Raw genomic sequence first — 11,435 nt, forward strand, 5'->3', positions numbered from 1 at the left:
AAAATGTATTCAGCAACGGATTGCTTCTGGGTTTTTGTATTCGCCAAATCGACCAGTTTATTGAAAATAAACCCTTACTTTAAATGCCGATCGCCCGATACGAACAAAAGTAAGAGATAAAAGATAAGCATCTTCGCCGAGAAAAACCAACATCAACATATCGGATAAATTCAAGTGTTTATTTGTCCCGTAGAAGGCTTAACGATTGCTGCTGTGTTCGACATACCGATAGCTTTTTTCATAGGTCCTCTTCTTTTGGGTTCCTGACGTCAGACGGTACTGTGGGAGACAAAAAGTCTCTTAACAATGGGTACAACGTGACGTGCATGTCTGAGACATGCAGCGTTAACAATGAGAACACAGTCCCGACGAGAGTATTCTATTTCTGACATTAGAATGTTTATTTATATTTGCGTCCGACACATACAAATAAATAAATCACATTTTATAACTTATGTGAATCTACTAAACTGTTAACACTCTTTTTTTAACTGATGACTGATGACTCTGCGGACTACATGCCTCGACCAGCAATATCTAATCAACAGTTAGGATCATTCGTCAGCCGAGCCTACCAGACATATACCGGTATCGTACTAATTAATACTCATCAGCATTCCAGGTAGCACTCTATTTGATTGCAATGAAATATGTGGAAAGACTAGATAAACTATTGTTTAGTATAAAACGCAATATAAACACTAGCAACTCCGAAGTTGAACATGCTGGAACGCGAACATATAAGCAACATCATTAAAAGTTTCATCAAAATGCTAAAAACATAATTAAAAACAAAATGAAGTTTCAAAATGTATTAGACAGATAATCACGTGTTAATGGTTTGAACTAATTGTAAAGGCCAAATGTTTGCAACTACTGTTTGATTACTTATAGGAACAAACACAAAAAACTTCATTTTGTTGTTAAAATCGAAGAGCTCCAAGTTTTAGACCGAGACGGACAAAAAATAAAACCAGTTACGAACGTGTTTGTCTATGTATTAGTAAAAATATCATAAATATTTTTTTTAATTGTTTTTCAAAGTCGATCTGTATGCTAATAATTGTGGCAAGTTCTACTCGGAATTATGGGAAATTGCCTGGTACACGTGCACCGACATAATTTCGCGATAATTACGGTATTATAAATCGCCGTGGAGCAATACCATGTAGTTATATTTAAATTACTATTTATTTTTAGCGAACGGCGACGTAATGGTGATCATTTGCATGCAATTTGCAATGCCGCGGACTGTTCTGACGCACGCCCCCCCATGTCCCATTTCCATTCTGCACTTCCTGTTCCAAATACCCGCTTTCAGCTGAAACGACTAAATGAGTACGAACCACAACAAAATATTATCTAAATTTTCAATGTCTCCTAACCTGTGGATGAATTTTTTTTCGAATACTATCGTAAAATGTTTTAATTCCGTTTTCTAACTGTCAAAAAGATTCTTTAATTACTTAATTGGAAAAAAGTATTCTTCATACAGCTGCTACCTATTACGGTCAAAATGTGTCAGTTCATTATTAGTTATGAATTAATTGCTTCATTTATATGTGTACCTATTTTTGTAAATTTATTTCATTTAATCCAACAAATGTTACAACTCAGGCTAATCAACAACCATTATTTTCTTTGTTTGAAAATTGCAAATTGAAATTCCCAATATTACAGCTGATTGAGTATATTCCAGATAAGAAATATATATTGTTCTGAAGCTCCAATTACAGTGCAAGAATTATTTTTCATATGGGATTCATATATCAGTGGGGTATCAAATATCGATGTTGACAAAGCAAATGAATCAGATACTTTAACCACTTTCGAATATATTCTATTTGAAACTTGAATTGTATCCTCAATTTCGTCAAAATCTTAGACTTCTTTTGACTATACTCAACCGATTTCCTTTTCAAGTAGAGCACCAATTTTGAGTATCCTTCTATATGAACATTTTCTTCATTCAATGTACTTTTTATCATAAAGTAAATAGAACATGATGTTGCTGGTTCATTTTCAGGATTTGTAGGAACTCAAAATAAGCCAGTATAAGATTGAGATGTTTTCCTCATTTTCTTTTCAGTATACTACTTTCCATTATAAGCTGTTTCGTATACTTCCTATACTTTTTTTTCCGTATACTTTCGTATACTTCCGACACTTCAAGATGCAAATATTCTTCATGAATTAAAAAAATCATTTCGCTTTTCATGGTGAACAATTAAGTCGTAATATTTAAACAATATTTTTCTTAATAATCATTTCCCTTTGGGTATATTATATTTCTGTCTAATTCAAATCATAGAAAATGACAAAAAGAGTGAATACTATGGAATTCTCGATCAGAACTGAAATCTCTTCAATGCTCATAGTTAATTTTGAGTTCCAATAAAAAAAGATAAGTTTATTGAGTTCTACTAAAAATTGCCTGGTAAACCATGTTTTCAATGTTTTCTTGATAACTAGATTTCGGAAGTATCTACATTTCAGGAGAATTAAGGAATCTGAGGATAATAAGGTTGTTCCCGTATTGGAAATTTTATGTAAAATGTATATATTTATAACGTTGCAATAACTGTTTCTGTTTTTTGTGTTTCATCGAAATTTCTGAAAATAATATACATTCCTATTAAAATAAGGAAATCATTACTTATTTTGCTAAAAGATTCATAATTAGCTTTCATTACATTTATATTGGCAATTGTTTCATATTATGCTGCCCCGTTGGCAGTACCAACACCGGGCAATAGTAGTGGCTAATCGCTTATGTGTAAATCTGCAATAAAATGGATTTAATGGCGAAACGTCAACGCAAATATTGAAGAATCGTAACTTGGAATTAAGTTTAATACCTATCGGAATCTACATGGTACAGTGCCGGCCCTTTGAAAGTGGACGACTCTTATAAGCAAATTGTCTATAATTGGCCTTTGTGAAGCTAACTTGAAAATGTGAGGTTCAAATCGGCTGTCATTATGTCAAATTTAATGTGTGTCAATCATACTAGTTCTAGTGAGCAAAACAAATCCAAATTAGGTAGCAAGTTATTTATTTTTCCAATACTAAAATATATTATAGGTACATTCTAACGGCCATTCATTCGCCGTAAACGAGATTTAAAAATGAAACACTTTTCGTCGACAAAAAAACGCGATTCGTAAAGTAAGTATTTTGTCCAAGTATCATTTTTGTCTATAACACTGCAATGTACATGACATTGATAAAATTAATGTTCTTGTTATAATCCTCAGTGATGTTATCCCATGCGTTTTCAATTGCCTCCCAAAGTTCTTCGACGTTAACTGGACGGAAGTTTCTGCCGTAAATTTTTTTCACCATATATCTCCAGGACTTTGAGGGTATTGATGTTGTTATCAATTAACCATTCTGACGCAACTCTTGAGGTGTGAATTGCACAAGTATCCTGCTTGAAAGTGAAATTTTGAGGATACAGCATGGTCACAACAAACATCAGGACTTTGGCAGCTTATCCAAGCCCAAACGTTAATGCTAATAATAATAATGTTAATCTGTCACTCCGTTGTGTGGGTTTCACATAAGNGAGGTGTGAATTGCACAAGTATCCTGCTTGAAAGTGAAATTTTGAGGATACAGCATGGTCACAACAAACATCAGGACTTTGGCAGCTTATCCAAGTCCAAACGTTAATGCTAATAATAATAATGTTAATCTGTCGCTCCGTTGTGTGGGTTTCACATAAGGCTCCGAATACCTTATAATCTCTGGTGGGTAGACACGGACAGAGGCATCGGAGCAAGACTGAAAACTTTTTTCGTCCGAAAATATAATATTCTCCCAGAAGTTGTCTTGCAAACTCTAACCTCTGTTCTTTATACTGGGGAGTCAAAGCAACTGTATTTGCGGCCACATAATTCTTCAGCTCCGAATTTTTCACCCGCTTCCCTGCAGTTCGCACTGATCCAGGAAAATTCGTCTCAAAGGAAGCCGCTACTGCCATGTCAAAAGGATTTATTCTTAGGTGGTGCTTACTTTTCGACGTCCACATCCGTGAACATAACGTACGTGACCCTCCGCAATCCATTTCTCTTTGAGTTTAAATATGCTGTTCTTGCATACATGCAGATCATCCGCAATGACCAATCATTCTGAAGTAAAGTTAAAGCTCTCACTTTATCTGGTTCCCTTAAACGCGGGATCTTGAATTACCAAGCAAATTACTAATGACACTGACATATAAAAACTTGTCATAATAAGAAAAGTAGACCACATCACATTAGGAAAATAAATCGTCCACATTCAAAGGGCCGGCAGTGTACTCATTGTTTTTGTAGGACGAATTCTCATGGTAACCATCCCGCAACCGCAACATTTATTTAATTCAACAGAAAAAGATAAACGTTATTGTTTTTTAACCGCAGACACACCCTTGGAGATATTAAAAATATAACCTCGTGTTTCGCAAAACGGAAATACGTACGAACATGACCATAATGTCCCAGCTTTGCGGTTGATAAGAAAACCCGAGAACGTCGTTGCCAATTGCGATTAGTGCATAGATAACTTATAAGTGCGGGGAATCGGACCGAAAAATACGTTGCGCTACTTTGTTTAAATTTAATTAGTGCACAATTCATGGTCTGAAAAAGATCAAGGAAATCCTTTAAGCGCGGCGGAACTTTTGTAGGTATTTAACTGATTTTTAACGTTTCGTACGTCATCAGGCAATCAATCGAAATTATTTTACTAATTCGGTAGTATAACTTACACGTTCACCCTCCTTTTTATTAATATAATTTGAACCTGCATTGACGTAAGTACCGTCTACAAAATTGTAAACATTCGCAGAAAGCAAAAAATATCCCATTTCCTCGTTGTTATTGTTAAAACATAAACAACAAATCGCACCTCCAGTATAAAAACCGACATCGGTGCGATTGTGGAAGTCAAAAGAACTCAAATCATATACCTAGCAGTAAACTTATGCAGCGCTAGAACTAACGTTACAGCGCGCTGACGTCAATGCATACCGGCGGAAAAAGAAGGGAACCCACACGGCGGCGATGCTCAAGAAGGCTCGTTCGATACAGGGTGGACCACCGACTCCTCTTTCTAACTCTGTGGTTTCCTTAGAAAGTGGTGCAGTAATATAGCGGCTGCCATATGGACAGTGGGCACTTGTGGTTGAATATTCATTGTTTTTGTTGAGTACAAATATTGTTTGATTTTGTATCATATAAAATGCCGATATTTGATTAAAAAATTTATTAGATTGCAAACTAAGTTAACAATAAATCACGTTCTTCCGAGTACACACAAAGTCACTTCTGTGCCTAGCTTTAGATAATTTGCTCACCGTTACTAAGATCATATTTTTCTTTAACACTACGTAAGTACCGTCATATTACGGCACCGCTTTCCTAGGGCACCAAAGCTTTAGGAGCCAGGGGACCGTCGACATAAAAGGCCGTTCAATGAACTTGTAAAGTTCAACCTAGGGTTAATACAAAATTTATGTGTAGTGTTTCTTGTGATCAATATTAAAATGCTACGAACATCACCTTTCGCTGATAAATACAAATAAAATGCATTGGTAACGTTTGAGCGTTCTTCTAATTAATTAATATTAGTAAATCTAAAAATTGTCCTGAATATCATTGGTCTGACGAAATCATATATTTGCTTTCACACTAACTTAACTTAAACTTAAAAACAACTACGCTGCGGACTAAAGCCCCGTCGAGTGTTGAGGTACATCCGTAATATTTGTTAAACATTTTATATTTCATCTATATTAATTAATAATTATCTAAAAAGATAATAATAGCTTGTTCGACTATTATTAATGTTTTAATGCTGTTCTTGCTTCTAACAGCACCTCTTTGACCTTTATCAATCAATGTTTATCTTTATAACCTCATGTAATGAGCTGAAATAGATGAGCCTGACCTATTTCTACATTTTAAGGATTGCTTCTTCAACTGGTCTGCCTTTTAAAACTGGTATTAAAATCTGAATATTTATACATATTATATTACCTATATATTTTTATATTTTATTGTATCGCTATTATATATTATGGTATTATTACTATTATAAATTATACTAATTTAATATCTGGAATGCTGGATGGGGCTTTAATCCGCAGTGTAGTTGTTTCCTGACTGATGATTATTACTTGTTTGCCTTTGACGTTGCTTTTCAGCTAACCCGGTTATTGTCAAAGAGCATGTAAATTTTCATGAAATGATAATTTTAAGAACATTTTTAGACTTAATTTGAACTAGCCTTTTAAAAAAAATTAAGACAATGCTCAAATCTCATTTTTACATCCATATGAGAATATAACACAGTAGCTTAAAATTCTAGTTTTTATTAATGATGTATAATAAATAATTGTGTTACATCTTAAATGGTCTTTAGTATTCAGTGCTTAGGACTTCATACAGCCAAACTTGCAGAGAGTAACCTGCTAATCTGCAGGTACTATGAAAACAAATATCTAATATATATCATTGTCTTACTAAAAGTGCTGTTTCTTGTCTATAAAACATCAGCCATAATCAAATTTTTTCCTGACTGCATCTGCTAGTGGTAGACAACTTATCGCGTGATTGTTTTTCCACACAACTTTATTATAAATAAAGCATGCGATCTTCTAATCACATTTTAAATAATTATTCCAATAAATGAATTTCAGGAGTTCAAACTGCAAGGTAACACTTTTTTTTCCGAACTAAATTCGTGTTGTTATTGGATTTTGGACTGTAACATAAACACCTACCTTGTTTGTCGACCTCCTCCGCTAAATCAGCCTTTTTTTCTTCTTCCAGCCCTCAGGATGGAGAAAGTTGAGAAATATCGTCCAGTGGACACCATTTTTTCAAACCTACAAGAAGCAGAGGTATCCTTGGGTGCAGCTAGCGGGCCACCAGGGTAACTTCAAGGCAGGACCAGACCAGGGTACGATTTTAAAGAAATTGTGCGCTAAGGAAGAGAAATGTTTCAAGGTGAGAATTCTGAATACCAATTTTGCAAAGGAATAAAATAAAACTTAAACATTTGTGGAAATTCATATGTATTAAAATATACCTTCAATTCTGAAGATATATGTTGCACTAAACACTAAGCTATAAATGATAATCTGTTCTATTTTAGATTCTGATGAAAGATGTCTTAAGGCCATATGTACCTGAATATAAAGGAATTATCACTAGTGATGACAAGGAGTGTTCATATATCCAGTTACAAGACTTGTTGGGAGATTTTGTATCCCCTTGTGTGATGGACTGCAAAATAGGTGTCAGAACTTATCTAGAGGAAGAGTTGGCAAAGGCAAAAGAGAAGCCAAAACTGAGAAAGGTAATTTAATCATCATGGTCATACTATTCTCCTTATTTTTGTTACTTCTTTTATTGATCAAATGGGTGGCATGTCTTTGTATATTTAGAATCTCTGATAAAAAGGCAAAAACATTTAAATAAAAATTATTTGCGAATAGTGTTAAATGATAAGCACATATTTGAAATTGAAATCATTAGAAAATGTTGCCAACCTTTAAAGAAATTTTTACAACTTATTTCTGATAACTAGGTATAACTTCCCTTTGATCAAAGACCAATATGAAATTCAGCCATGATAATATATCTACATCATTTCTGCATTTTAACTGTTGCTTTTTGAAGTGCCCTCCTTTTAGAATTGGAATTAATAGAGATGTGAATATTAACTAACTGATTTGATCTATATAATAATAAACTCTTCTCTGTTTCAGGATATGTATGAGAAGATGTGCCAAATCGATCAAAACGCCCCTACTGATGAGGAGCACAAAATGAAGGGGGTTACTAAGCCGAGGTATATGGTCTGGAGGGAGACCATCTCGTCCACAGCTACTCTAGGATTCAGGATAGAGGGTATACGCAGTGCGGACGGTACTTCTAGTAAAGATTTCAAGACCACCAAAACCAAAGACCAAATCATAGCTGCTTTCGAAAAATTCACCGATGGTTTTCCTCATGCAATAGTAAGTAACTGTCGTAAAACACGATTTTTCAATAAATCTATTTCATATTTGTCAATGCTGACTTAATCTTATATAGAAAATAAAGAAATATTCTAAGTTCTATTTTCGAACCTTGGTAATATTCAAACGAACGATGTGGTAAACAAAATTGTAAATATTTCTTTCTTTATTTTCAGCCAAAATACATTCAGAGATTGAAAGCGATCAAGGCAACTTTAGAAACATCTGAATTCTTCAGTACTCATGAGGTAAGCGGCAAACAGATAAAATATGTCTAATAGGAATACAAAATATACAGTGTGACCCGTTTAACATGGAAATGCCCGTACGAGAATGGTATTTAAGAAAAAGAATTTTTTGAAAGATATAGCTTCAGAAATTTATTACATTACAGAACATTTTAATTGTTTATTATTTATTTACTTACTTCCCAAACAAGCATATTGCCTAGTTACATGAAAAACAAAGTAATTATAATATATTTCCATCATATAAGATGAGAAGTTAATTAAAAATAAATTCAAATGTTATGTAATGTACGTTTTTATGCCAATCTTTCAAAAAAAATTTAGGTAATTGAATTGCATTGGATACACTTTTTTTCAAGGATGTTTCCATACAAACAGTCAAATTGTAAATTTTTATCTGCGAAATGAAGAAATTGTAAAATCCAGTTTTCAATTCACGAAACTACCTACAAAACGCTAAATATTATCGTCTTTCTAGGTAATAGGAAGCTCGCTTCTCTTCGTGCATGATCGCTATAATGCCAACGTGTGGCTCATCGACTTTGCCAAGACCATAGTCCTACCGGAAGACATAACAATCACACACAGTTCCAAGTGGAAAGTCGGGAACCACGAAGATGGATACTTAATTGGAGTGAACAACCTAATAAAAATTTTCATGACCATGCTGGAACACCAGCCAGTAGCCATCAGCCCGCCGTTATCATTACAGGACCCGCCGGAAGTATCGGCCAAGGAGAAGGACGAAAACACATGATTTTCAAATCACATTTGATGTTGAATTAACGTTTTTACGTTTGATATTAGTATTATTAACTGTGTACTGACTTGTCAAGAGAGGATTTTGTACATTTTTTACTTTAAACCGGCTCTGTTTATGCCAGAGCGGAATTTTATAAACGGAACATTTTAGGTCCGTTTTAATAAGTGTAGGTTAAACTGAGAACTGATTATTTGTATGTAGGTTTACTGTAGGTCTTATGGGGTAAAGCTACAATTATTATGGACAAATATGCATTCTAGAACCACAGTAAGAACAATGTTATAAATGGAACAGACAAGTCCAAAAAAGGTGTCTAAATCAAAACAAAATGTTTTTCTTGCAAATTTTTTATTTTGTTTACCTCAAAATTTTTTAACAGGTCTGAAAAATATTGTATTTTAATTTTTTTTAGGATGTACTCACAAAACACATGTAAATGTATTGTTAATGTCTTTCAATAAAGCTATTAATTTGTTGTGTTAGAAAAACATGTTTTTTAATTCGTCATTTAAAATATCTGCAACAGTATTATTGAAAATTGCCGAATTTATTAGAGCAGGTGTCTATAAAAAAATATTCCCAATACTGACAAAATTGTCTGCAATTTTAAACATACAGAGAAAATTAAATTAAAAATAACAAAATAAATCGAATTACAGATGAGAGAATTGTTCATCAAAATTAATATGACTAATTATGATTTGCACTTGAAAAAACACTGATTGGATTCAGACAAATTTTTTGGATTGTTCATCTTTATAAATATGGAAGAGCTTAGTCAAACTGCCAAGAGATAAGTGCCTTTAACATTTTATACAATTTTGTAAATATTTGTTTTCTTGTTTACTTGTACTCCATTTACCAACAAAATTAATGGGAATATTAGATTTGATGTTTCATGTAAGCTGTACCCCTATTTCTATCACAACTAGAAAATTACATTTAGTTGGGGAAGGGGTGGCCTGTTATTACTTCATTTACTTGATGCAACATGTAAATTTTGTGTATGGAGTATGTATTTCATTTTATATTTCTTAAATTCATTGTGAGAAATGCCTGCCATAACCGGCAGGCGTCTTGCGATTTTCTAGTGCTTCTTCCTCTTATTGTGGAGGAAGGATGATAGATAAATTGTTGTAAATATATATTATTTATTTTAATTTATAATATATGTAATGTTTCATTAATATAATTTGTTTCACGCACTGAAATATGTACCTATAATTTGCATATTTATAAGTAGCTATAAATATTTTTAAGTCCAAGCATTTCGTTGTTATATTTCAATAGTAGATGAGTAAATTTCATTTCACAAACAAACAGCCTTTCTTTTCCTCCCTCTAAAATACCTGTACACTATTTTTCGGATAACTAATTGTTAAATTTTATCAATTAAGAATGTCTTTTTCCGATTAAAAAATAATTTTAATATCGCTTTATAAACGGAACATAATAGATCATTTTCAATAAGTGTAGGTTAAGACAAAAACTGGTTATTTGTGCATACATATACTAAAGATCTGATGGTGTAAAGCTAAAGTTGGAATATGCATTCCACAATCACAGTAAAAACAATATTATACAAAGAACGTGCAATCCCAAAAATGGTGTTTTAAGTCAAAACTAAATTTTTTTCTGCAATTGTTTGATGAAGAAAGAGTTCATTGTTGATTCTTTGTACTTTTTTAAGCATACCTGAAAACAAATTCTACTCTATAATTTTTTAGAATGTACAAAAAACATCTAGAGGCCCGGCCTCATATGCTACAAAATAATGTTATCAACAAAGTTATTCAACATGTTGGCGAAATTTCGATAAAAAGTAACAAGGTATTTGTTATGTCACCATGTTACCTATTTGCTACCGATCAGTGAGCGGTAAAGATCAAAGAATGTTAGAAAACCCTGCTTTGTAACATGTTACAAATGCGTCCACACATTACAACGTTGTACGTGTGGCTAGATTATGTCTTCTTCAATCAAAGCGTCGCATACTTCTGGGACTATTTTAGAAAAAAATTGTTCTTTCTTTTCTTCTTTTTCTTTCTTCTTCTTCTTACATATTTCTTCTTCTTCTTTCTACATATTTCTTTATTTTCTTTTCTTCTTACATAGTTTGTGACCCACTCTGTTTATAAGAACTCAAAATCAACAATTGACGTTCTTACAAAATTTTTGAAACTTCTGGCGCATTGTAATTCACCACTAAGCGGATCAATGTCGTCAGCATGTACCACACCATTCTCATTGGACATTTTCGTGTTAACTAAATATATAGATAATTCATTGAAAATATGTGGACATTGAAAAAGTTAACACAAGTATACAGACATATTTGTGTCGACATGTCACTAAATGAGGATGGGCCTTAATGCATTCTAATGTATTTCAATAAAGCTATTAATTTGTTTTG

At 33.1% G+C, this 11,435-nt stretch overlaps 1 protein-coding gene across 4 annotated transcripts in view; it reads left to right on the top strand.

Moving 5' to 3' along the window:
* The window catches only part of LOC108903259, a 171,592-nt gene extending 161,931 nt beyond the window's left edge, over positions 1-9,661 (top strand). For all 4 annotated transcript variants that reach the window (XM_018705364.2, XM_018705365.1, XM_018705367.2 and 1 more), the window contains 5 exons: positions 6,819-6,995; positions 7,144-7,347; positions 7,760-8,011; positions 8,188-8,259; positions 8,738-9,661. In XM_018705364.2, the coding sequence (XP_018560880.1) occupies positions 6,819-6,995; positions 7,144-7,347; positions 7,760-8,011; positions 8,188-8,259; positions 8,738-9,016 (984 nt within the window). In that variant the 3' untranslated portion in view covers positions 9,017-9,661. The remainder of the gene's footprint in view (positions 1-6,818; positions 6,996-7,143; positions 7,348-7,759; positions 8,012-8,187; positions 8,260-8,737) is intronic.
* Positions 9,662-11,435: the final 1,774 nt, after the last annotated feature.

The sequence above is a fragment of the Anoplophora glabripennis genome, unplaced genomic scaffold, assembly GCF_000390285.2.
Source record: "Anoplophora glabripennis isolate ALB-LARVAE unplaced genomic scaffold, Agla_2.0 scaffold40, whole genome shotgun sequence".
Taxonomy (NCBI): domain Eukaryota; kingdom Metazoa; phylum Arthropoda; class Insecta; order Coleoptera; family Cerambycidae; genus Anoplophora; species Anoplophora glabripennis.